The sequence below is a fragment of the Medicago sativa genome, chromosome 6 (assembly GCF_051527215.1).
Source record: "Medicago sativa cultivar Bolivia chromosome 6, Bolivia_mono, whole genome shotgun sequence".
Lineage (NCBI taxonomy): Eukaryota > Viridiplantae > Streptophyta > Magnoliopsida > Fabales > Fabaceae > Medicago > Medicago sativa.
In genome coordinates, this window is record NC_140754.1 from 26,740,001 (window position 1) to 26,766,894 (window position 26,894).

Below are 26,894 nucleotides of genomic sequence, written 5' to 3' on the forward strand. Positions count from 1 at the left end.
CTTCTCCTAATTCTTTCCATTCTACCAACGAAGAATCCATAATAATTCTTAAATCCAGATCAACTAATTGCTCTCGTATAGCACCTGCTCCACTAGAAATTTCTCTATTTCGAAATGTATCGAAACCTTGAGTAGCAAAAAAGAGTGGGATACTGTATTTCCAAGATTGGATTTCATATTCGAATGAACCTCGTAATCGTAAGAAAGTAGGATTTTTAACTACGGGCCTAGCAAACGAAAAATTTGGATAGGATCCAATAAGATGGATCTCCCCCTTTGAAAATCGGACGTGAGGGTTTCCTCTCATCCGGCTAAAGTATTTACACACAATAAAGATAAAGAAATGGGTTTCCGTTTTCAAATTTTTGAAAACCTCTAAATCTAAAATAAAAAAGGTTTACTCTTTACTCAAGTTATCAATACAAACGAAGCAACATTTCATTGATACATTATTCTTTGTTTCGGAATTCTTTATGCAATTCGAAATTACGACAGAAATAAAATGTAAAATTCTTGAGTAGTCTACCTCCCTTCGAACGAAGAATCCTCTAAAATAAAATTTTTAATAAAAAAAGGAATATCCTCGAATTCATAAGAGATTTCTTTGTCTATGTATCATACCATTTGATCTTTTAGGTCAAGACGTCACCTCGACGGTTATGCCACGATGTCTTTAAGCCTATATGCGATAGATAGACTTCGGCAATCGTGATATATTATATTTTATTCTTTGAACTTAATTTAAGTTCTTAAAAAAAAAAAGAGATGAAATAATTAATTCCACAAAAAAATAAATTTTTTTTTTCACAAGGTACGTACAGTTATAAATAACTATTTATTTGTTACTGAATTGACCATAGACCAATTCCCTTATTGATTTGGGAGTATTCAATACACCCATGAATTCTGAGCTTCATGTTACTCATCCCAAGAGACATGTCAGATAGAGGACATTCCAATTTAATTGAATGGAATGACAGTTTATCATTTGAAATATGTACAATAAGAATTTTTATCAAATCACACATCACAGTATACTAGACCTTCTAATTCTTTAAGAGGTTTATCTAAAAGACTCGCAATATAACTAGGAAGACGTTTCAAATACCACACATGGGTTACTGGACATGCTAGTTTTATATACCCCATTTGATATCTACGTACCCGAGAATCAATAAATTCTACTCCGCATTGTTCACAAAATTTGGGTTGGTCTTTTTTATCTCCGATTACTCGATAATTTCCACAAGCACAAATCCCACTTTTTATAGGCCCAAAAATTCGTTCACAAAATAATCCATCTTTTTCAGGCTTATTGGTTTTGTAATGAAGAGTATAGGGTTTTGTTACCTCTCCAACAATTTCTCCATTAGGTAGGATTTTTTTTGCCCAAGCACTTATTTGTTCAGGAGAAACTGATCCAATTCGAAGGTGTTGATGTTTATACTGATCAATCATAGAATAAAATTTCTGATTCAGTCCAATTAAACTTCCTTCCTTTGAATCTGGAAGTCTTTCTCAGATACAAGGAAATGATTCAGTTCCAGAGCCAAAGATCGTAGTTCTCGAACGAGCAATCGAAAAGATTCTGGAGCATCCACAGGTTTAGGTATTGTTCCTCCAATAATCGTAGTTCCGAGTACTTCTTGACGAGCTTTAATATGATCAGATTTATAAGTCAGCATCTCTTGTAAAATATGAGCAACACCGAACCCCTCGAGCGCCCGTTGTCCTCCTTGTTTCGCCCTTCCTTTAAGGGGTTGTTGTGTAACAAGTGCATAATGTCCACTGGAACGTCCATGTATTTTATCATCAACTTGATGAATTAATTTCAAGATATAAGGTTTTCCTATTATAACAGACTGTTCAAAAGGATTCCCTGTTCTTCCATCAAATATTCCGCTCTTTCCCGGATACTCGGGTTCAAATATCCATGGATTCGATGTTTGTTTACTGGTTTCATATAATTCAGAAAACACAAGTTTTCTGGAAGCCTCCTGTTCATATCTCTCATCAAAAGGTGCTATTCGATAATGTCTATTTAGCATACTCCCAGCTAATCCGAGTGAACATTCCAATATCTGTCCTACATTCATTCGTGAGGGTACCCCTAATGGGTTGAAGACCATATCAACGGGTCTTCCTTCTTGCAAATAAGGCATATCCTGTCTAGACAAAATCTTTGAAACGATACCTTTATTTCCATGTCTCCCGGCCACTTTATCACCTACTTTAATTTCACGTTTCTGTGAAATATATATATGAATCGTTTCTGGATTATAGCTAGAACCTGCTTTTTTTTGGATCCATCTCACATCAATAACTCGGCCCCTACCACCTATAGGTAGTTTTAGACAAGTTTCCTTTGAGGTCGATACCTGAATCCCAAGTATAGCTCGTAATAATCTATCTTCCGGAGCATAGGAGGATTCTTTCGCCATTTGAGGCGTTAATTTACCCACTAAAATATCCCCTGTTTCTACCCAAGATCCCAGAATCACAATTCCATTTTTGTCTAAATTTCGGAGTAAATGGGCTTCTAGATGTGGAATTTTATTAGTGATTCTTTCAGGACCATGGCTTGTCACATGAGTCTGAATTTCATATTTACGTATGTGAAAAGAAGTATAAATATCTTCATAGACCAGACGTTCACTAATGAGTACAGCATCTTCAGAATTGTAACCTTCCCATGGCATATAAGCTACTAATACGTTTTTTCCCAAAGCGAGTTCACCGCCAACAGTAGCAGCACCATCTGCTAAAATTTGTCCCTTTTTTACGCATTTACCTTTATGAACCTGGGATTTTTGATGCATGCAAGTATTTTTGTTGGAACGTTGATATCTAATTAATGGAATACTTAGAGCATTCCCATTTCCAAATAAAATGATCTTGTCAGTATCGTTATAAACGATCTTTCCTGCGTGTTCGGCTATAGCGGGAACTCCTGAATCTAAGGCCACTTGGCGTTCCAATCCAGTTCCAACAATGCACTTTTCGGACCGAGAAAGAGGAACTGCTTGACGTTGCATATTAGAACTCATTAAAGCTCGATTCGCATCATTATGCTCGATAAAAGGAATCAGGGAAGCTCCAATAGAAAAATATTGGAAGGGAAAAATACTTCGAAGATGAACCTGTTCCCATGCAATAGTTAGAAATTCTTGACGGTATCGAGCTGGAACAATCTGCTCCTCCTGAATACCTCGATTCAGTGCTAAAAAATTTCCCGTCGCTACCATATAGTATTCATCTCTACTTGGTGATAAATAAAGCATTCGTATTCGTTTTGATCTCTCAGAAATTTCAAAAAATGGACTTTCTATAGACCCCCAAGGACCAATCCTTGCGTGAATTGCCAAGGATCCAATAAGTCCTACATTGATTCCTTCTGAGGTGTCAATTGGACAAATGCGTCCATAGTGACTAGGATGGATATCCCGTATCCGAAAACTAGCAGTTCGCCCCGTCAATCCTCCAGAACCCAAATAACTCAATTTTCTCCCATGAACTATTTGGGTCAATGGATTGGTTCGATCTAAAACTTGAGATAATGGGTGTAATCCAAAAAACGATTCATAAGTGGTTGTTAATGGAGTTGAAGTCACTAAATTCTGAGGAGTAGGTATCAATTTATATCTAATTGCTCCAGATATAGTTCCTCGAATTATATTTTCTAAACGAACGAGAGCCAATCCAAATTGATCTTGTAATAGATCTGCTACGGAATGAATACGTTTATTTTTCAAATGATTCATATCGTCAAGTGTACCCATTCCAAATTTCATTCCAATCAAATGATCCGCAGCTGTCAATATATCTCGCGGTAACAAAAATGTATTGTTCTCGGGTATATCAATGTTCAGTCTTCGGTTCATATTTCGGCGACCAATCCCTCCTAATTCACATCTTTGTTGAAATTTTTTTTTTTGTAATTCCGTACATAAAGATTCAGGAAATATGGGATCTCCGCCTACACAAGCAAATTGTCGATAAAACTCCAAAATGGAATTTTCTTTTGACCCTATTTTTTTTTCCTCCTTTTCATTGAGGAAAGACATAAAAATTTCGGGGTAGCAAACGTTCTCAAGAATTTCGCTTAAATTCGAACCCATAGCTGATGATAGAACTAGAATAGATATTTTCTGTTTCCTACTTACACGAGCCCATATCCTTGCTTTTCTATCAATTTCTAACTCTAATCTTCCCCCCCAATCGGATATTATTGTGCCAGTATAGACTGAAATTCCGTTATGGTCCAACTCTGAACGATAATAGATACCAGGGCTTTGCAATATTTGATTGATTACAATTCTGTATATTCCATTTACTATAGAAGTTCCCAGGGAATTCATTAGAGGAATGTTTCCAATAAAAATAATTTGTTCTTGGATATCCCTACTGTTTTTCCAAATTAATCCCGCGGATATATATAATTCAGAGGAATATGTAAGTGATTCATATACAGCATCTTTTTCTTTTATCGAGGGTTCTACCAATTGATATGTTTCCACAAATAACTGAAATTCAATTTCTTGATCCGTATCTTCAATTTTTGGAAACTTAAAAAGTTCTTCTGTTAAGCCCCGATCAATGAATCTACAAAACCCTTCAAATTGTATTTGATTCAATCCGGGTAGTGTAGACATTCCTTCATTCCCAACCCCAAGCATTTTCAATTTCCCCATTTATTTTATAGAAAATATCCCGTGATTTGCTGTCATTCTTCATTGAATCACATGAATCGATTTAGCAATAATGGAATTTCTGGTCTTTTTACTTTACTGAATCACATGAAATTTTACCTAACTACGTCTATGAAATTGAAATACCTATTTAAGAAAACAGGATATTTTATACTCAAATTGGAATTTGCAACAAAACAACCAAATAGAATATAACTTGTAATATAAATCGAAACAAATTGATAAATTTCACCTAGACTTGGGGTATTTTATAGTAGTAGTATAGTATGTTATTACATAACTCTAATTCGATTGATACCCCAAAAAATGAATTCAGGATTTGTTCGGCTCCATGAGATAAAGATATCAAAAATAAAATAATCAGAAAAAATATACAATTTCTTTTTTTTTTTTTCGAATTTGAGAATACGATTGCAGTGCATAAAAAGACTTGGATTTATTAAACATGCATAGATCTAACTTCAGCTATAACTATTTCTATATGTCTCTTACTTTATTGCAGTCCTATTTGTTCGGGACAGCACATGTTATGTTGTGTTCATTTATTTTTTCTACTCATTCATTAATCTATTTAATGAAAAATTAAAAATTGGCAAAAAAATGAAAGCACGAGAATTTATCGAAAATTCCCTATAATATAGGTATGTGTAACAACGAAAATGCATGTTCTGGGGTTGACATATATTAACAGTTGCTGTTATAATTGAAATAGAGAAGGATTAAAAAAAAAAAAAATATTGATTGGTTATGTATCAATTTCTATTTTTTTCTCATTAATAAAGATAAAGAATAGATTAAGATTCAAGAATTTTTCAGGAATTTGTAGTTAACGGTTGCTATTTGTGCTGAAATTTTGACTTTTCTTTTGTGACTGAAATGTATAGGTATACATTTGTTTTCAATAGAAAAAGGGGATTAAAGAAAACGGAATTTAAGATACAAACACATCAAAAAAAAGAATTTTAGAAACCCATTTTTGTTTTTTTGAGAGGAGGAGGGGTATTCGGATCTATTTTTTTGTATTATTTTGGCGATATGGCCGAGTGGTAAGGCGGGGGACTGCAAATCCTTTTTCCCCAGTTCAAATCCGGGTGTCGCCTGATCGATAAGAGAATTCAAATAGTTTATTTCGTTTTGTTGATATAGAAAATTTTTTCTTTTTTTCCAGCGCAAGCTAGTGTAGGAATAAGGGACTAGTTTGATGCTAAATTCTAAGCATCGGGAAGTTTGTTCTCTAAAATGTTGTAAATATTTTCGTCTCAGAGTCAACGAAAAATTCATTAGAGAGATGAAAAGGAATAGATCAATCTTGAAATGATAGTCCTTTTATTTCACTACTATTGTAGTGTCCATCTACTTTTGGGGTCTTTAATTAGATTGGATAAGGATAGGTCGGATGGGGAATATAATTCCATTTTAAGTTAGGGAAGGTGTTGAAGAAAAACCTTGCATACAAACTTATGGTAAAGTATATGAACGCTTCTTCATTTATTCCATATTAGTTAGATTAATGAAATTGAATATCTAATTAGATTTCTTTTTTTATTATTATTATATTAATATATTAATAATAAAATCCAATTCAAAAAGAATCCATTTTTTTCTAATCTCTAGTAAAAGAATTTTAGAGGATGTTTTCCATTTGTTGTATAGAACGAATCGGGAGACAATCAAATGGAAATAAGAGATGCAAATAAGAGTCTGAGTATGCAAAGAAATCTATCTTGATTCTATTCTATATTTTTTTATTTTTGACTGAATGAAATGGGGGGGTAAAATAAAACATAGGTCTTTTTATTCGTACCTAATTAGTACGATGCATTTCCTTACTACTCTCAAGGATATTTTTTATTTATGCTTAATTTAATATTTTTAAATTCTACTAGAAATCAGGTAAGAACTTGTTAGATGTTCTAATTGGATGTTTCGTCAATGGTGTTATGACGGAATCTTTTTTTGACTCTGTACCAGCGATTCCACTATTATTATAAGATATTATAAAATTTTTAGTGAAAAATAAAAACGAAAATAATACAAGAAAAAGTAGTAAACAATAATAAAAAAATTTCTTCATATTGATAGAGATAGGAGACAAAATTTACATGGATATAGTAAGTCTTGCTTGGGCTGGTTTAATGGTAGTTTTTACATTTTCCCTTTCCCTTGTAGTATGGGGAAGAAGTGGACTCTAAGAGGACTACTAATTGAGTTAAGGGATCAAAATGTCTCAATTATTTTATAGCTAAGTTCTTCATTTTTTAACTATTGAATTTTGTTATTTTATTAATATAACTAAATACTAATTAATGAAATGCAATTCGATACTTCATTTTGAAACTCTATTGTATTCCAGTGGTGTAATATAATATTGAAAAAAAAAAATACTCTTTAAATCAAACAAATATTTGAATTGTTCCCATCTTATTGTCCCGGGAATACAGATAATTGGAAACGGGTTACTACTCCAAACTTAATTCTTTTTAAGATTTATATTTCGATGAACTGGTTATCACCAATTTTTTCTAAATATGAAAAACTTTTTCATCGAATCCCCTGATCAGTTGTCAATTATTTAATCAATTCATTTTTTGGAATACTAAAAATAAAAAGATTATTATTTATTTTTTTTTATTATTATTTATCGGGATTATGAAAAGAATGTGAAATCTAAAAATTCAAATAATTAAGAATAAAAATGTATTTTTGATTATTTCAGATTGATTGGAACCAATACAAATATAATAGATTAGATCAAACAAAGAAAAAATGTGGACACTATGGAATTGACATTCCATAGATATCTATAGATATACCCATATGAAAAGAAATATTTAAATAGGTCCATCCATATTAAACTTCTTTTTTTTTAAGTAAAACATTCCATTTTTACCATACCGTAATAGTATCGTAATAGTATATAGTAGAAAGAAATAGATTTGATTTCTTTCTACTATACTATCTACTATACTATATGGATTTCATAGAATTCTGCTGATTGTAGTCTGATCATTTTATTTAAAAGAAAGACCCGAAATGGAAACCCTTTTTTCTTTATTCAATCATTGTCATCGCATTGATAAGAAATCAGAAGTCATGTTTAATTAAAATTAGTCACTTTGACTTACCGTTTTTACGTAAATTATAAGTAAAAAGGCAGTAGGAACTAGAATGAAGAGTGCAGTAGCTATAAATGCGAGAATATTGACTTCCATAATCTCTATGTTTTCTTTCTCTTTTATTTCTAATAAATACTTCGGGATTTAATCCCATAGAAATGAAAAATCTTTCGTCAGTAAATTCAGTGGTATAAATTTTATCTCGATGATATAAAATCGGATCAATATCATGAATAACAATATCTGAGCTATCAAATCAATTCATCGTCGAGAATTAAATAGTATAACATAGGAAGATCTTTTATCCATACCAAATAAAAAAAATTTACTTTCTGATGCAATGAAAAATTCCTTTTTCTTTCTTCGTCCGAACCTTTACATTATACTAAAAAAGAAAAAAAGGAATCCCTGTTAGAAATGATATTTTTTTTTTCTTTTTTATTCCCTTTCACATACGAAATCAATTGATATTTTTTGGATTTGTATCCATCGGGACTGACGGGACTCGAACCCGCAGCTTCCGCCTTGACAGGGCGGTGCTCTGACCAATTGAACTACAATCCCAGGGAAAAAGTTGTATAGCATACATATTCTTACTATTTCATTCAAACCCTTTGTTTTTCTATTTTAGATTCGAACCCTTGTACTGTAACTGAAAGAGGCAGACTTATATATTGATATTTTTATGGGTCTGCACTTTAGCGAAATCGACACGGATTATTCGCAATCCGTTCCTTATTGCTAACTTGATTGAAAAATCAATGAATCAAGGAAACAAAAAAGACTCTTTTTTTACTTTAATCCTTTCCTAAGACTTTATATTTTAAAATCCCGATAGGAATTTTTCAAATTCCGAATTTGTGGAAAAAATATGTAATATGGAAAAAAGAAATAGCACTTTAGATTTTATTCTTCTGTATGGGAGCCCATTGGTGATTTTCAGAGAACACCAAATGGGTTATATCATTTCATGGTGGATCAGCAAATTTTTGGGCCGAGCTGGATTTGAACCAGCGTAGACATATTGCCAACGAATTTACAGTCCGTCCCCATTAACCGCTCGGGCATCGACCCAGGAAGAATCAATTTTAGTCTTTATTAATAATCCCTGATCTATTTCCTTTTGTAGTACCCTACCCCCAGGGGAAGTCGAATCCCCGTTGCCTCCTTGAAAGAGAGATGTCCTAAACCACTAGACGATGAGGGCATACTTGTCCGACCTCCATTCTACTATGTTCATACATAGTATGAACAGTTTTTTGAAATTGTCAATATAATGGAATGATATGATTCGATCAGAAGGATCTTTCAGAATTCCTTAAAATATCATTTAGATTTCGAAATTGTTCATTCCAATCACCAATTTATAAAACTATAAAAAAATAATGCGAAAGAAAACAAAAGAAAGAGAGAATCCTTTCAGGGAATGATTGATTTTCTGGAACAGGCGCGGCATTAACACCTCATTTCTTTCACTTTCATTCAGTGTTAAGAAGATTGAATTAGTGGGTACATGTATCAATGAAATAAATTTTGTGTTATGATGAAGATGATTTCAATTCGAATCGGTTTTGAAAAAATCCATTCCATTGATATTTATCAAATCCAATATCCAAAAATCATTTTTTTAACTATACTCACTAGCTAAATCCAATTTATTGTTCGTTAAAAAGTTGCTATGTAAAAAAAAATAGATCTATTCTATATATATAATTTGAGTATATGCAGTAACAAATAGATGTACTAAACTCATATCCATATTGGATGGTTCCTTATTCGGGAATTGACTCAAATGGAGCCCCTTTAACTCAGTGGTAGAGTAACGCCATGGTAAGGCGTAAGTCATCGGTTCAAATCCGATAAGGGGCTTTTTTGTCAAAAAATGACAACAGTAATATAAATGACAACAGTAATATTCCGATTTGAAGGAAGAATAGAGATATTCTTGATATTTGTAAGAAGTTTCTCTTTGTAAAAAAAACTAAGGAATAGTTGAATTTCATTAAAAAATCGAGTTTTTATTCTATTAAATTGTTGTTATCATTCGAATGAATTCGAATAGAGTAAACTCATTCTAGTTAGAAAGTGAAAGAGTTTTCTTTTTTATATATCTATTTTTTTAGACTGTGATATTTCCTTTAATTGTAAGATATTCCTATCCTATTTTCTATTATTCCAATCAAAAAAAGGGAAAGATTCTAAAAAAAAGTAAGTGGACCTAACCTATTGAATCATAACTATATCCACTATTCTGATATTCAAATTGGATAGAAATGAAATTCGAACAGTGGATCTTTTTTGTTTTTAATATCTCTTTCGTTCGGACTCCGCAAGAATCTGTCAATATTTCGGATTAAATCTTATTGTTCCTAGGAATCAATTGATACTCCTCTTCTCCACACAGAAGGGTTTATTCTATTCTAAGTTCCAACATAATTTTACTTTAAAAATATCTTTTTTCCGAATACAAGAAAAGATCAAATTACATTTCTATTATTTCTTTAAGATATGAGATATCTATAAAAAAAAATAGAAAAATCCATCAAATCATGACTTCGAGTATCAAATATTTCATTTTCATATCTATGCCTACTAGATTTTTAAAGCAATTAATGGACGAAACTTTCACTTAGAATCTATTATTTTTAATAAAACCATACAATCCATACAATATTAAAAAATCTGATAGATAGAAAAAATAGATAGATAAAAAAATATTCGAATTTCTTACCTCGATCTGCAAAAAAGGTATACTTTGTAATTTTTTTAATCTGAACGAAAGAAAAATACAACTAAAGAGGACAATAAAAGAAATTAAAGTAAAATACAAAGTAAAAATAGGATTCTATATTAGTTTCCTAGACATACAAATTAGAAGAATATATAAAACTTTTTTTTTTATTATTTCACGAACAAGATTCAAGAATAATATTATTTAATATTATTTGATAAAAGGAGAGTAGTATGTCTGGGGATCTGCTGGTAACAAAAGTGATAAAAGGGATCATTTCATTTGTTTCTGGAATAGTTCTTTAAAAAATTTATTTATCGGATTTACGAGTCATAAGACAATTCCCGCGTCATGACTTCATGACTTAGGGAATTTTTTAGAATAGAAAGGAATAACCCAATTAAGTTAATGGATTTTACCTAGATTAAATATCAATGGACAAAAAAAGTATTTTTCTATTCGAAACCCAGTAGAAAAGAAGGGACAGTCTTCGAGAAATCATATCATATATAAAATGAAAAAATCCTCGAAGGTTCCATCCCTGAAAATGCTAGGGGGTGTTCGGAAATGGTTGAAGTAGTTGAATAGGAGGATCACTATGACTATAGCTCTTGGTAAATTTACCAAAGATGAAAATGATTTATTTGATATTATGGATGACTGGTTACGGAGGGACCGTTTTGTTTTTGTGGGTTGGTCCGGTCTATTGCTCTTTCCTTGCGCCTATTTTGCCGTGGGGGGTTGGTTCACAGGTACCACCTTTGTAACTTCATGGTATACTCATGGATTGGCAAGTTCCTATTTGGAAGGTTGTAACTTCTTAACTGCGGCAGTCTCTACTCCTGCTAATAGTTTAGCACACTCTTTGTTGTTACTATGGGGTCCTGAAGCATAGGGAGATTTTACCCGTTGGTGTCAATTGGGTGGTCTGTGGACTTTTGTTGCTCTCCACGGTGCTTTCGGATTAATAGGTTTTATGTTACGTCAATTTGAACTTGCTCGATCTGTTCAATTGCGCCCTTATAATGCAATCGCATTCTCCGGTCCAATTGCTGTTTTTGTTTCTGTATTCCTGATTTATCCACTAGGTCAGTCTGGTTGGTTCTTTGCGCCTAGTTTTGGTGTAGCAGCTATATTTCGATTCATTCTATTTTTCCAAGGGTTTCATAATTGGACATTAAACCCATTTCATATGATGGGAGTTGCTGGTGTATTGGGCGCTGCCCTACTATGCGCTATTCATGGTGCTACCGTAGAAAATACGTTATTTGAAGATGGTGATGGCGCAAATACATTCCGTGCTTTTAACCCAACTCAAGCGGAAGAAACTTATTCAATGGTCACCGCTAACCGCTTTTGGTCCCAAATCTTTGGGGTTGCTTTTTCCAATAAATGTTGGTTACATTTCTTTATGTTATTTGTACCAGTAACTGGTTTATGGATGAGTGCTCTTGGAGTAGTCGGTCTGGCCCTGAACCTACGTGCCTATGACTTCGTTTCTCAAGAAATCCGCGCAGCGGAAGATCCTGAATTTGAGACTTTCTACACCAAAAATATTCTCTTAAATGAAGGTATTCGTGCGTGGATGGCGGCTCAAGATCAGCCTCATGAAAACCTTATATTCCCTGAGGAGGTTCTACCACGTGGAAACGCTCTTTAATGGAACTTTAGCTTTAACTGGCCGTGACCAAGAAACTACCGGTTTTGCTTGGTGGGCCGGGAATGCCCAACTTATCAATTTATCCGGTAAACTACTGGGGGCCCATGTAGCCCATGCCGGATTAATAGTATTCTGGGCCGGAGCAATGAACCTATTTGAAGTCGCTCATTTCGTACCCGAGAAGCCCATGTATGAACAAGGATTAATTTTACTTCCCCATCTAGCTACTCTAGGTTGGGGGGTAGGTCCTGGAGGGGAAGTTATAGACACCTTTCCATACTTTGTCTCTGGAGTACTTCACTTAATTTCTTCTGCAGTATTGGGCTTTGGCGGTATTTATCATGCACTTCTGGGACCTGAGACTCTTGAAGAATCTTTTCCATTCTTTGGTTATGTATGGAAAGATAGAAATAAAATGACTACTATTTTAGGTATTCACTTAATTTTGTTAGGGATAGGGGCTTTTCTTCTAGTATTTAAGGCTTCTTATTTTGGAGGTATATATGATACCTGGGCTCCAGGAGGGGGGGATGTAAGAAAAATTACCAACTTAACCCTTAGTCCAAGTATTATATTTGGTTATTTACTAAAATCTCCTTTTGGGGGAGAGGGGTGGATTGTTAGTGTGGACGATTTGGAAGACATAATTGGAGGGCATGTATGGTTGGGTTCCATTTGTATACTTGGTGGAATCTGGCATATCTTAACTAAACCCTTTGCATGGGCTCGTCGTGCACTAGTATGGTCTGGAGAAGCTTACTTGTCTTATAGTTTAGCAGCTTTATCCGTTTTTGGTTTTATAGCTTGTTGCTTTGTCTGGTTTAATAATACTGCTTATCCTAGTGAGTTTTATGGTCCCACTGGACCGGAAGCTTCTCAAGCTCAAGCATTTACTTTTCTAGTTAGAGACCAACGTCTTGGAGCTAATGTAGGATCCGCTCAAGGACCTACCGGTTTAGGTAAATATTTAATGCGTTCTCCGACCGGAGAAGTTATTTTTGGGGGAGAAACTATGCGTTTTTGGGATCTGCGTGCTCCCTGGTTAGAACCTCTAAGAGGTCCTAATGGTTTGGACTTGAGTAGACTGAAAAAAGACATACAGCCTTGGCAAGAACGTCGTTCTGCGGAATATATGACTCATGCTCCGTTAGGTTCTTTAAATTCCGTGGGTGGCGTAGCTACAGAGATTAATGCAGTCAATTATGTCTCTCCTAGAAGTTGGTTAGCTACTTCTCATTTTGTTCTAGGATTCTTCCTATTCGTAGGTCATTTATGGCACGCGGGAAGAGCTCGTGCAGCTGCCGCAGGATTTGAAAAAGGAATTGATCGAGATTCTGAGCCTGTTCTTTTCATGACTCCTCTTAATTGAGACATGAAATCCAATGCTTGACGTAGGAATCACTTTGATTTTAGTATACATATTGGGTTGAGTCGAGCAGATGATATTGAAAAAATATTTTTTTTTTCAATTCATTTATATCTAATATCTAATCTTTTTTCGGGCTCGGCTAAGTGGTGATATAGTCGAGCCCGAAAAAACCGAGCTAACCTAAATCAATAAAATTCAAAAATCCATTCGCTAAGAAAAAGGAGAGAGGGGGATTCGAACCCTCGATAGTTCTTTCGAACTATACCGGTTTTCAAGACCGGAGCTATCAACCACTCAGCCATCTCTCCAAAAGCTAATTTCTATTTTATCTTTATTCCACTCAAGAGAACATGACCATACGAATTAATACCCCTTTTTATCTATGTATGATAAAGTGACTCTATTGGTCTAGTTCTCTATCCGTATATATATGCATGATCCAGCATGCTCTTTTGTGAAGTAAAAAAAACTACCCCTCGATCCACGCCTCAAAAGGGGTGTCATCTAAAATCAATGGATTCATGATAAAACCCTCCATAATGCGTTTTTTATTTTTTTAAGGGGTCAAAAGGGGTTGGGGGATCAAATGGTATAGTGCTTTTGTTGGTAAATTGGAGGATTAGAAACATGACTATTGCTTTTCAATTAGCTGTTTTTGCATTAATTGTTACTTCATCCATTTTATTGATTGGTGTACCTGTTGTATTTGCTTCTCCTGATGGTTGGTCAAGTAATAAAAATGTTGTATTTTCCGGTACATCATTATGGATTGGATTAGTATTTCTAGTGGGTATTCTTAATTCTCTCATCTCTTGAAACTTTTCATTCTAGATTAAAAAACGAAATGACCCCTCCCCCCCGAATTCTTTCGGGTTGTGAGGCACATTAAAATGAAAATGGAATAGATAAGACCCCACAAATAAAGAAAACTAAAACATTATTATTATTAATGGGAGGGGTCAAACTTCTTCTATTGGAAAAAGCTTATATCTTATACTATATATTATATATATATAATGATATATATAGTAAAACTAAAAACAAGATAAGAAAATAGAAAAATATGGGATTCCTATTATCTAGTATCTAGGGGAATATATTCGAATTTCTTTTTTATATTTTAGAAATCTGTAATTCTATTTTTTTAATGAATTTAATTAATATATAGAATTATAATATAGATCAAAAAAAAATTTAACAATCAATATAACAATATATAGATCTATATTCTTATATACAAATAAGGTCTATTTAGAATAGAAAGAGATATAGTATATAGATTCTATCTATAATATAGATAGATATAGAATATATCTAGATATAGATTCTATATAGATTATAGAATCTAATAGTTATATATTCTAGTCTAACTATAGATCTATAGATTTCTACTTTTTTTAATTATTCCTAATAGATATCAGACACAGTTCTGCACAAATAAAATGGTAAAGTATAAAGTACAATAAAAACAAAAATGCGGATATAGTTGAATGGTAAAATTTCTCCTTGCCAAGGAGAAGACGCGGGTTCAATTCCCGCTATCCGCCGTTGCTTATGTATTGAATACGAAAGTAATAGTATATTTATATTATAAAAAAAAACATAGTATATAAATAGAGTATGGTGAATTCCATTTTTTTTTTTCAAAAATGTTGGGGAGACGGGATTTGAACCCGTAACCTCAAGGTTATGAGCCTTGCGAGCTACCAAGTTGCTCTACCCCGCGATAAGAAGAAGAATTGACAATTAATGGAAAACAGAGATTGAATGTGCCCCTCCACCATATCTGTACAAATAGAATAAACCATTTATACAGAATGGTAAAGGGACCGTCCTAGGATCGCTAATCATCAAAATAAATAAAAAAATGAAGATAATTTTTTTTTTTATTCTTACCAACTCGATCTTGTTGCACCGGGCAACAAACCTTCGTGAACCATTTCACGAAGTATGTGTCCAGATAATCCAAAGTCTCGATAATTAGCTCTCGGTCTTCCGGTCGAAAAACAACGTCGACGAAGACGTGTAGGTGCACTATTACGCGGTAGTGCTTCTAACTTTCCCTGAATTTCCCATTTCTCACTTAAGGACTGAGCTTTTCTTATTTCTTTTTTTGGAGATCTTCGAATCAAATGATATTTTTGTTCCAATTTTTGCCTCTTCTTCTCCCTCTCAATCAAACTTTTCTTTGCCATGATGGTTCATTTCCTATTAGTATCAATGATAGAAGTCGGATCCTGGATGTAGAAATAGAAGAAGGTGGTTTCCCTTCTTCATACAAAGAAATGATATTTTTGCAGATACAATAAAGAATCAAATTAACCAAATTTACCTGATGTAGAGGCAATCAAGAAAGCCACATAAGTAAATATATAACCTACCAAAAAGTGGACTAATCCAACCAATCTTGCTTGCACAATGGAAAGAGCCACTGGTTTATCTCTCCATCGAATCAAATTCGCCAATGGTGTGCGTTCATGAGCCCATGCTAAAGTTTCGATCAATTCCTGCCAATATCCGCGCCATGAGATTAAGAACATAAATCCAGTAGCCCAAACAAGATGTCCAAATAAGAACATCCACGCCCAGACTGATAAACTATTCATACCAAAAGGGTTATATCCGTTGATAAGTTGTGAAGAATTTAACCATAGATAATCTCTTAACCATCCCATCAAATAGGTAGAAGATTCATTAAATTGTGAAACATTACCCTGCCATAATGTAATGTGCTTCCAATGCCAATAAAAAGTAACCCATCCAATGGTATTTAACATCCAGAAAACTGCCAAATAAAATGCGTCCCAAGCCGAAATATCACAAGTACCACCTCGTCCCGGACCATCGCAAGGAAAACTATAACCAAAATCCTTTTTATCCGGCATTAACTTGGAACCGCGTGCATCCAAAGCACCTTTTACTAAGATCAATGTAGTTGTATGTAAACCAAGAGCAATAGCATGATGAACCAAGAAGTCTCCAGGGCCTATTGTTAAGAATAGAGAATTACTATTTTCATTAATAGCATTTAACCAACCAGGCAACCATATGCTTCGCCCCGCACTGAGCGCCGGACTATTCGTTGAAGATAAAAGTACATCGAACCCATATGAAGTTTTACCATGAGCAGATTGTATCCATTGGGCAAATATAGGTTCGATCAAGATTTGTTTCTCCGGAGTCCCAAAAGCAAGCATGACATCATTATGGACATAAAGTCCCAAAGTATGGAACCCCAGAAATAGGCTGGCCCAACTTAAATGGGATATGATAGCTTCTTTGTGCTCTAACATTCTTGCCAATACATTATCCTCATTCTGTTCGGGATTGTAATCGCGAATAAAAAATATCGCTCCATGAGCAAAAGCCCCTGTCATAATAAATCCTGCAATGTATTGATGATGAGTATATAACGCAGCTTGAGTAGTAAAGTCTTGCGCTATAAACGCATAAGCAGGCAAAGAGTACATGTGTTGAGCTACCAAAGAAGTAATGACCCCTAATGAGGCTAGAGCAAGGCCTAATTGAAAATGAATTGAATTATTGATTGTGTCATAAAGACCCTTATGTCCACGCCCCAATCTACCCCCCGGAGGAATATGTGCTTCTAAAATATCTTTTATACTGTACCCAATACCGAAGTTAGTTCTATACATATGACCAGCAATGAGAAAAAGAATTGCAATAGCTAAATGATGATGTGCCATATCGGTCAGCCATAAACTTTGCGTTTGAGGATGGAATCCCCCGAGAAGTGTTAGAATGGCAGTTCCCGCGCCTTGCGAAGTACTAAATAAATGACTACTAGAATCGGGGTTTTGAGCATAAAGATTCCACTGACCTGTAAAAAGTGGACCTAATCCTTGAGGATGTGGTAATACACTTAAGAAATTATTCCATCGAACATATTCTCCTCTGGATCCTGGAATAGCAACATGAACTAAATGCCCTGCCCAAGCTAAGGAACTGACTCCAAATAGTCCTGACAAATGGTGATTGAGGCGGGATTCGGAATTTTTAAACCACGAAACGCTCGGTTTCCATTTCGGTTGTTGGTGTAACCAGCCCGCTAGTAAGGATATGACAGAAAGAAATAATAGAAAAAGAGCTCCAGTATAAAGATCTTCATTAGTACGTAAACCGATTGTATACCACCACTGATAATCACCGGAATAGGCAATATTCACTGGGCCAAGAGCACCCCCTCGAGTAAAAGCTTCTACAGCCGGTTGACCAAAATGGGGATCCCAAATTGCATGAGCAATAGGTCTTACATGTAAAGGATCTTGTACCCATGCCTCAAAATTTCCTTGCCAAGCTACATGAAAGAGATTCCCGGAAGTCCACAGAAAAATTATTGCTAATTGTCCGAAATGAGAAGCAAAAATATTCTGATAAAGACGTTCCTCAGTAATATCATCATGACTTTCGAAGTCATGTGCGGTAGCAATACCAAACCAAATACGACGAGTAGTGGGGTCCTGAGCTAAGCCTTGGCTAAACCTTGGAAATCTTAATGCCATAATGCTTTTCAAATCCTCCTAGCCATTATCCTACTGCAATAATTCTTGCTAAGAAGAATGCCCACGTTGTGGCAATTCCACCCAGAAGGTAATGGGTTACTCCTACAGCACGTCCCTGTACAATGCTCAAGGATCTAGGCTGAGTAGCAGGAGCAACTTTTAATTTATTATGAGCCCAAACGATGGATTCAATAAGTTCTTGCCAATAACCACGCCCGCTGAATAGAAACATTAAACTAATAGCCCATACAAAATGGGCACCTAAGAAAAAAAGACCATATGCAGATAATGAGGAACCATAAGACTGAATTACCTGGGATGCCTGCGCCCATAAGAAATCGCGGAGCCACCCATTAATGGTAATCGAACTCTGCGCAAAGTTTCCTCCTGTGATATGAGTTACTACTCCTTGATCATTTATACTACCCCAAACATCTGACTGCATTTTCCAACTGAAATGGAATATTACTACAGAAATTGAATTGTACATCCAAAATAATCCTAAGAAGACGTGATCCCAAGCGGATACTTGGCATGTCCCCCCTCTTCCAGGTCCATCACAAGGGAACCGAAAACCAAGATTTGCTTTATCCGGTATCAATCGTGAGCTACGAGCAAATAGAACTCCTTTTAGGAGTATCAATACCGTCACGTGAATTGTAAATGCATGAATATGATGTACTAAAAAATCTGCAGTTCCTAATGGAATAGGTAACAAAGCTACTTTGCCGCCCACTGCCACTAAATCACCACCGCCCCAAGTCAAACTGGTGCTTGCTGTTGCACCAGGGGCCGTTGTACCAGGTGCTAAAGCGTGGGTATTTTGTATCCATTGAGCAAAGACAGGTTGTAATTGCATAGCGGTATCAGAAAACATATCTTGAGGGCGCCCTAAAGCACTCATGGTATCATTATGAATATACAAACCAAAACTGTGAAAGCCTAAAAATATACACACCCAGTTGAGATGTGATATGATTGCATCGCGATGTCTAAGAATACGATCTAATAGATCGTTGTATCGAGTAGTTGGATCATAGTCTCTTACCATAAAAATGGCTGCATGTGCAGCAGCACCAACTATGAGAAATCCCCCAATCCACATGTGATGTGTGAACAATGACAGTTGTGTCCTATAGTCAGTAGCTAGGTATGGATAAGGAGGCATAGCATACATATGGTGAGCTACAATAATGGTCAAAGAGCCTAACATAGCTAGGTTAATAGATAATTGAGCATGCCATGACGTTGTTAGGATCTCATATAGACCTTTATGACCTTGGCCTGTAAATGGACCTTTATGGGCCTCTAAAATATCTTTTATACCATGACCAATACCCCAATTAGTTCTATACATATGACCGGCAATGAGAAAAAGAATTGCAATAGCTAAATGATGATGTGCAATATCGGTCAGCCATAGACCCCCAGTTAGTGGATCTAATCCTCCACGAAAAGTAAGAAAGTCCGCGTATTTTGACCAATTCAAGGTAAAAAATGGGGTTGCTCCTTCGGCAAAACTTGGATAAAGTTGAGCCAAAAGATCCCGATTCAAGATAAATTCATGAGGAAGTGGGATCTCTTTGGGATCTACTCCAGCATTTAGAAATTGGTTAATTGGTAAAGATACATGTACTTGATGCCCCGCCCAAGAAAGAGACCCAAGTCCTAGTAGCCCTGCCAAATGGTGATTCAACATGGATTCTACATCTTGGAACCAAGCCAATTTTGGAGCAGCTTTGTGATAATGAAACCAACCAGCAAAAAGCATTAAGGCTGCAAAGACCAATGCACCAATTGCAGTACAATAGAGTTGTAATTCATTAGTTATTCCAGATGCTCGCCAAATCTGAAAAAAACCAGAGGTTATTTGTATTCCGCGGAAACCTCCGCCTACATCACCATTCAATATTTCTTGGCCTACTATTGGCCAAACCACTTGGGCACTAGGTCGAATGTGAGTAGGATCATTTAGCCATGCTTCATAATTGGAAAAACGAGCACCATGGAAATACATGCCACTCAGCCAAAGAAAGATAATGGAGAGTTGGCCGAAATGAGCACTAAATACTTTTCGGGAAATCTCCTCTAAATCACTAGTATGGCTATCGAAATCATGAGCATCAGCATGTAGGTTCCAGATCCAAGTAGTAGTATCAGGTCCCTTAGCTATTGTTCTTGATAAATGACCAGGTTTTGCCCATTGCTCGAAAGAAGTTTTTATGGGATCCCTATCTACCAAAATTTTGACTTCTGGATCTACCAAAATTTTGACTTTTGGTTCCGGCGAACGAATAATCATTGAGTCCTCCTCTTTCCGGACAACACATACAAAGAGACCCGCCAACATAAAACATAATTAGTGAACTTATGAGAGATGTTTATATTGAATATCTTTCTCTTCTATCTCCCATCTATTTATTCTATATTTTCTTTAGTTATTCACTAGAACAATTATGATCCGGAAGTTAATCCGGGGCAAGTGTTCGGATCTATTATGACATAGTAGTGAGGCGCTCAACGGACCCTTTTTTTTTTTTTAATTCTAAAACCTTTTCTGAACTTTGAATTTAATGAAGTTAAAGAATTTTTTGTGCAACCTAGTCTATTCAGATTTCACTTAGAGATTCCTAGATGGAACAAATGAAACTTTTTGTCTTTCTTGCATATCTTACAGAGAAGATATTCTTAGGTACTTTATTTCAAATCACGTGAGCAGTTATTAGCATTACTAAGGAACATAACGAAATATCAGATGAAATAGAACGATTTTAGAAGGGATATAAGAAAATCTTTTGATTGTTTGTTGCTTTATATTTAGAAATGATCCGTTTTATTTTACTGATGAGGACAACAAACAATAAACTATAACAAATTCAAGATTCTCTTTATATTCTATTCTCTATAGAGAATAGAATATAAAGAGAATTATAGAAAATATAGAATCAATAGAATATTAGAATAAAAAAAAGAAAATAATAAACAGAGTGTTCTTATTCAAAACGCCCTGTGATCTTCAACCAATTCTGTGCTTCAATATAATTCCCAGGGGTAAGGGCTATAGCTTGTTTCCAATATTCAGCGGCTTGATCAAACCAAGATTCCGCAATTTCAGAATCTCCCTGTCGAATGGCCTGTTCTCCGCGGTCGGAATAGGTGAGTAAATTCCTTCCCTTAGAACCGTACTTGAGAGTTTCCTGACTCATACGGCTCAACAGTCAATTCTTTTTATCTTCCATTTTTTTCTGGAGTTAAGAACAAGAAAAGAGGTTAATTACATGAGTTTCAAACTTGAATTTGGATTACGAATTGAATCCTTTGTTTTTAGTTTTATCTTTTTTCCTACCTTCCGAAGAATAAAGCATCGACATTAACACTAATGCTCGTTCTTATTGAAATTTTCTGAAAGGTAACTATCTCGATTTCATATATCATATACTTTCATATATGATATATCAATTTCTATAGAATCTTTGAGAAAGACTTTTCTTCATAAGAAAAGACTTACTATCTTTGGGATCTGATACTACACCGCTGCTCACAACCTTAGGGGATCCACTTTATTACATAAGTAGATTCCTAATCTATCATCATATAAGTAAGCAGTTCTTGTTGTATCGGCCAAAAACCTTGTGAATTGATCTTTACGGTGCTTCCTCTATCAATTAGATCTTTTATCCATAGAAAAAAAGTATCTAGGCATATATATTCTATTTCTTCATATTTTGACTTCTATGAAGTTTCTTTCTTTGCTACAGCTCATAAAAATCGTTGTTTCGAACGATATATATATGTAGAAAGCCTATTTTTTTGTCTAGTATTTATTTTTTTATTAGTATTAGTGGAGTTGTTCGTTCTTTTCTTTTTTTTCTGTAGTGGAGATAGTCGCACGTAATGACAGATCACGGCCATATTGTTAAAAGCTTGAGGTAAGAAGGGGTTTCGTTCGAGTGCCCTAAAATAGTATTCCAAAGCTTTTGTATGTTCTCCGTTACTTGTGTGTATAAGGCCTATGTTATAAAGTATATAACTTCGATCATAGGGATCAATTTCCAGTCGCATAGCCTCATAATAATTCTGTAAAGCTTCCGCATAATTTCCTTCAGATTGAGCCGACATCCGTTACGGTCGTCATTCGGTTCAAAGAATCTCCGTTCCAGAACCGTACGTGAGATTTTCATCTCATACGGCTCCTCCTTTATGTGTATAATGATAAACATCCATGGAATCAAATCCAAAAAGATTGCAATATTCTCATTATCAACGTAGCGGGACTAGTATTTTTACACGAAATCTCTAGCCAACCTTCCTGTCAAGGATCTTTTATTAACATCAAGTATGTTATTACTGGATAAATGGATAAATAGTCACTTCAACAATTTCTTTGTCCTCAACGCTGCTAAATTTCCCGGAATTAGTCACTTCAACAATCTTCGATGGTTATATGGGTATCCAAAATAAGAACGAGATGGATGTTTATTGTCCCAACCATTCTAGTTAGTCCCGATCCCGATAAGAAAGGAAGGATTTATTTTTTTTTACAAAGTTTTCTAGTGTTGTTGATTCCTAAGCGTAGTGCTTCTTCCCCCATGCCGCCTATTGGTACTAGTGGAGTAGGATTAACCTAACCCCATAGGTATAGGTATAACCTTTCGCTTAATACTATAAACCTAAAATTGAAGCATATGAGGCTGCATTAATCGGAAATACACGACAGAAGGGATTAATTGTTTTATTTCCAAACTTCACCTTCAGCAAGCGTAGGTTTTTTTTTTTTCAAAAATTTTTTCTTTCTCTAGACTGAGATAGGTAAAAAAAAAAATAATCAAATCGCACCATCTCTGTAATAAGTGAATGCCTCTTTTTCTCCAGAAGTTGTCGGAATTATTCGTAATAAGATATTGGCTACAATGGTAAAGGTCTTATCAATAAAATTTCCATTTATCCGAGATCTAGTCATAGGTAGCAATCCATTCTAAAATTTCATTGTTTATCGCGTGATAAAATAATCCCCCAAACAAAGGAATTGTACAATACAGTACGAAATAACGTAAAAATGGACTTATTAATCAAATTAATCAAATAATTTTATCCTACGGCAGGCCTCGAAGTAAGTTTTTTTTGCTCGTTTCAATTGATTATGTGCGCCTACGCAAATGGAATATGTATGCCTCACTATTCACTCGAGGGGCATAATCATTATGTAGGAGAGATGGCCGAGTGGTTGAAGGCGTAGCACTGGAACTGCTATGTAGGCTTTTTGTTTACCGAGGGTTCGAATCCCTCTCTTTCCGCACCCTTATCAAGTTCATCAATGTTACTGATCTCAATGTTTGCAAATAGATATCATTATTCCAACTTTGATGTGGATTCTCTATTCCTAATTTCTTTCTGTAATAAACAAAATAGTGGAATAAAGTGGGCAAGGAATAACAATTTTCCTATACCCACGTCTATACATGAATGGGGGAAAATCCTCGGATCAAAATTATTCTTAATTTAATATTTTAATTAGGTTTAAGTCTGACGAGAATAATATTCTACAACCAGCAATTCATTAATTTTCAAACCAACCCATTTACTATCTATTATTTGATTGACTAATCCTTTATATTGGAATGGATCAAGAGTCAAATGGATTGGCAATTCTTCGCGGGGGGCTGATTCAAGAGAATTTTGAATCAGAGTTCTAGATTTTTGTTCACCCTTCGCTGTAATAATATCTTGAGGTTTGCAACGATAACTTGGTATATCTACTATACGACCATTAACTAAAACATGTCTGTGGTTAACTAATTGACGGGCTTGAGGAATAGTCGAAGCCATACCCAATCGAAAAAGTATGTTATCCAAACGCATTTCAAGTAATTGTAGTAAAACTTGACCGGTTGAACCTTTCGCTTTTCCAGCGATACGAACGTATTTAAGCAATTGTCGTTCTGTAAGACCATAATGAAAACGCAATTTTTGTTTTTCTTCTAAACGAATACGATATTGAGATTTTTTACTCGAGCGCGATTGGTTTCTAAGTTCGCTTCCAACTGTAGGCCGTTTACTAGTTAGTCCTGGTAAAGCCCCCAGACGACGTATTTTTTTGAAACGAGGCCCTCTGTAACGTGACATAAACACTCCTTTTTAATTTAAAATGGAAAATCTCATAAAGCTAAATTAAAACTAAACTAAATAACAAATATGATAAATCAAACGAAATCTACTTAAAGTATTTTACTATAAATATTATACTACAAAAAAGAACTGGAAAGATTCGATCAGTATCCGAATTTTATTCTATTGTATATCTATCTAAATAAATAAATAGAAAATAAAAAAAGAAGGTTATTTTCTTGATTTGTTCTAGAGAAATGGAACTCCAATTTTTTTTCCTAAAATAAAAAGAGATTATCCCTTATGTCAAAAATGAAAACAAATAGAGAAAAAAAAGCCGGCTATCGGAATCGAACCGATGACCATCGCATTACAAATGCGATGCTCTAACCTCTGAGCTAAGCGGGCTCTCATAACACAAATTGTGGATTTATCGGAATTATTTCCTAAACTACTGGGATCTTAGTTATTAATTGTTTTATATTAGCTCTTCATAACCAAATTACTATATCATAATCATAATCATAATCAAATAAATACAAACATAGAAAAAATATAAACTATCCAATAGTTATTATTTATTTGATATTTTAGTATATATCCTAAAAATCAGAATAATTTTAAGATAAGAATTTTAATTAATAGTTAAATAGAATACTATATTAATAGTTAAATAGAATACTATTTTGATCGATTTATCAAATAATTTTGATCAATAAAACAATATCGTCATTTTAATTCGTATAGTCAAATTCTCTTTTTTGTTTTGAATTCCATTTTATTCATTTTTTGAATATTTTTGCTTCTTTATTTCGATTATTTTAATATTTCAAGAATAATATAGAATAGAATTCATATTTTCATCGAATCTATATGAATATCTAAATATAGATATGTATTTATCCCGATATCCTGATTATTAGATAGGAAGATTATTTGTTTCTATATATATATTCTTTATATATTCTTTAATATTATATATTCTTTAATATTCTAGAATTAGAATACCTTAAAATAAAATTAATATTATATATTCTTTAATATTCTAGAATTAGAATACCTTAAAATAAAATTCTATATAAAAACTCTATATAAATAGATATAGAAATAAATAGATATAGAAAATAGTAAAGAGTATATGGAATACTATCTTAAAATTAAAATTTCTATTTTAAATAGTCTCATTTTTTAGAATTTTAAATAATGACTAATTAGATTACAGTAAACAGTAATTTCTATTACAAAATTCGTATGCATTAAGATGAACTATGTATAATGTATATAAAAAAGAATGTATCGATAGAAATTTGATATTTCTATTGAATTTCTAAATGAATGTCAAATTTGAAATTAATAAATAGATTTTTGATTTTCGTTTTGTTATTATAAGGTCTGTATCTGTCTGCTCTAAGGAAAAAAAGAATCGAACGTTAGAGTATCCTAAATACTCTCAAAAAATCAAAGAAGGAGGGACATATAAAATAGAGATAAATGTAGTATATATCTCTGTATATTGAATTGCGAATACACAGATAATAGAATCATTTCTGATTCGACTAAATATGGCTATCTGATATAGATGAAAGAAAATCAATCAAACAAATAGAAGGAAATTTTTCCAAAAATGGGAGTAGGTTTCTAATAAATTCAACAGTTCCATCATATAATTCTCATAATACAAATGAAAAAACATCATAATGAGATATGATATCAATCTCAAAGAAAAAAACGGGGGATATGGCGAAATTGGTAGACGCTACGGACTTAATTGGATTGAGCCTTGGTATGGAAACTTACCAAGTGAAAACTTTCAAATTCAGAGAAACCCTGGAATTAAAAATGGGCAATCCTGAGCCAAATCCTTCTTTCCGAAAACAAATAAATAAAAGTTCAGAAAGTTAAAATCAAAAAAGGATAGGTGCAGAGACTCAATGGAAGCTGTTCTAACAAATGGAGTTGACAACATTTACTCTTTCAATAGAATAATATTGATTGATCAAATCAGTCACTCCACCATAGTCTGATGGATCTTTTGAATAACGGATTAATCAGACGAGAATAAAGATAGAGTCCCATTCTACATGTCAATACCGACATCAATGAAATTTTTAGTAAGAGGAAAATCCGTCGACTTTAGAAATCGTGAGGGTTCAAGTCCCTCTATCCCCAAAAGCCCATTTAATCCGCTAATTTTTTATCCTATATCCCTTTTTTTAATTAAAATTCAAAACAAAAAGTATTATTTTTTTTTTATTTAGTTGACATAGACTCAAGTAATTTCCTAAAATTAGGGTGGTGTGTCAAGAATGGTCGGGATAGCTCAGCCGGTAGAGCAGAGGACTGAAAATCCTCGTGTCACCAGTTCAAATCTGGTTCCCGGCGATTCATTTCTATGAGTATCTATTCCCAAATTTCTTAAAATTTGGGAATAGATACATATTTTTTAGTGGTCTTGATCATCATACATAATTTATCTAGGCGTACGGAGATATACTCTTTCTAGCTAAAGAATGAATAGATGTATATTCTAGGTATAGAAAGTTAGTCTGAAAATGAATGATTCCATTTTGTTTCGATTTTTTCTGCGCTCCAAAAAGAATGTTACTATTTTAACAACATTCAAATCGTAAAATTACTTGGTTGAAAGGCCAAAAAGTTTAATCTAGGGAAGTTCAGAGGTG

The 26,894-nt window shown here is 34.1% G+C and overlaps 2 protein-coding genes, 9 non-coding genes and 1 pseudogene across 11 annotated transcripts in view; 5 read left to right on the forward strand and 7 right to left on the reverse strand.

The window, feature by feature from the left end:
• The window catches only part of LOC146914227 (DNA-directed RNA polymerase subunit beta-like), a 10,421-nt gene extending 3,094 nt beyond the window's left edge, over positions 1–7,327 (reverse strand). Inside the window, exons 1-3 of the mRNA XM_085717127.1 lie at positions 1,491–7,327; positions 1,025–1,446; positions 1–311 (exon numbers count right to left, since the gene is read on the reverse strand). The exon at positions 1–311 is cut by the window's left edge and continues 3,094 nt beyond it. Of these exons, the coding sequence (XP_085573253.1) occupies positions 1–311; positions 1,025–1,446; positions 1,491–4,691 (3,934 nt within the window). The 5' untranslated portion in view covers positions 4,692–7,327. The remainder of the gene's footprint in view (positions 312–1,024; positions 1,447–1,490) is intronic.
• Positions 5,739–5,809, forward strand: TRNAC-GCA (transfer RNA cysteine (anticodon GCA)). The gene has a single exon. It is a non-coding gene; the product is annotated as a tRNA-Cys (tRNA).
• Positions 7,328–8,315: 988 nt separating the features above from the next.
• TRNAD-GUC (transfer RNA aspartic acid (anticodon GUC)) lies at positions 8,316–8,389 on the reverse strand. The gene has a single exon. It is a non-coding gene; the product is annotated as a tRNA-Asp (tRNA).
• A 426-nt stretch (positions 8,390–8,815) lies between these two features.
• On the reverse strand, positions 8,816–8,899 carry TRNAY-GUA (transfer RNA tyrosine (anticodon GUA)). The gene has a single exon. It is a non-coding gene; the product is annotated as a tRNA-Tyr (tRNA).
• LOC146914231 (uncharacterized) lies at positions 8,879–9,069 on the reverse strand (annotated as a pseudogene).
• A 553-nt stretch (positions 9,070–9,622) lies between these two features.
• TRNAT-GGU (transfer RNA threonine (anticodon GGU)) lies at positions 9,623–9,694 on the forward strand. The gene has a single exon. It is a non-coding gene; the product is annotated as a tRNA-Thr (tRNA).
• A 4,110-nt stretch (positions 9,695–13,804) lies between these two features.
• TRNAS-UGA (transfer RNA serine (anticodon UGA)) lies at positions 13,805–13,893 on the reverse strand. The gene has a single exon. It is a non-coding gene; the product is annotated as a tRNA-Ser (tRNA).
• A 1,168-nt stretch (positions 13,894–15,061) lies between these two features.
• Positions 15,062–15,132, forward strand: TRNAG-GCC (transfer RNA glycine (anticodon GCC)). Its single transcript has one exon. It is a non-coding gene; the product is annotated as a tRNA-Gly (tRNA).
• A 6,833-nt stretch (positions 15,133–21,965) lies between these two features.
• On the reverse strand, positions 21,966–23,068 carry LOC146914235 (uncharacterized). Its single transcript, XM_085721024.1, is given in 2 exon segments — positions 21,966–22,729; positions 22,945–23,068. Coding segments are annotated over 2 exon segments (327 nt in total). The 3' UTR covers positions 21,966–22,526.
• A 246-nt stretch (positions 23,069–23,314) lies between these two features.
• Positions 23,315–23,402, forward strand: TRNAS-GGA (transfer RNA serine (anticodon GGA)). The gene has a single exon. It is a non-coding gene; the product is annotated as a tRNA-Ser (tRNA).
• A 1,146-nt stretch (positions 23,403–24,548) lies between these two features.
• On the reverse strand, positions 24,549–24,621 carry TRNAT-UGU (transfer RNA threonine (anticodon UGU)). The gene has a single exon. It is a non-coding gene; the product is annotated as a tRNA-Thr (tRNA).
• A 1,901-nt stretch (positions 24,622–26,522) lies between these two features.
• TRNAF-GAA (transfer RNA phenylalanine (anticodon GAA)) lies at positions 26,523–26,595 on the forward strand. Its single transcript has one exon. It is a non-coding gene; the product is annotated as a tRNA-Phe (tRNA).
• The last annotated feature ends 299 nt before the right edge of the window (positions 26,596–26,894 follow it).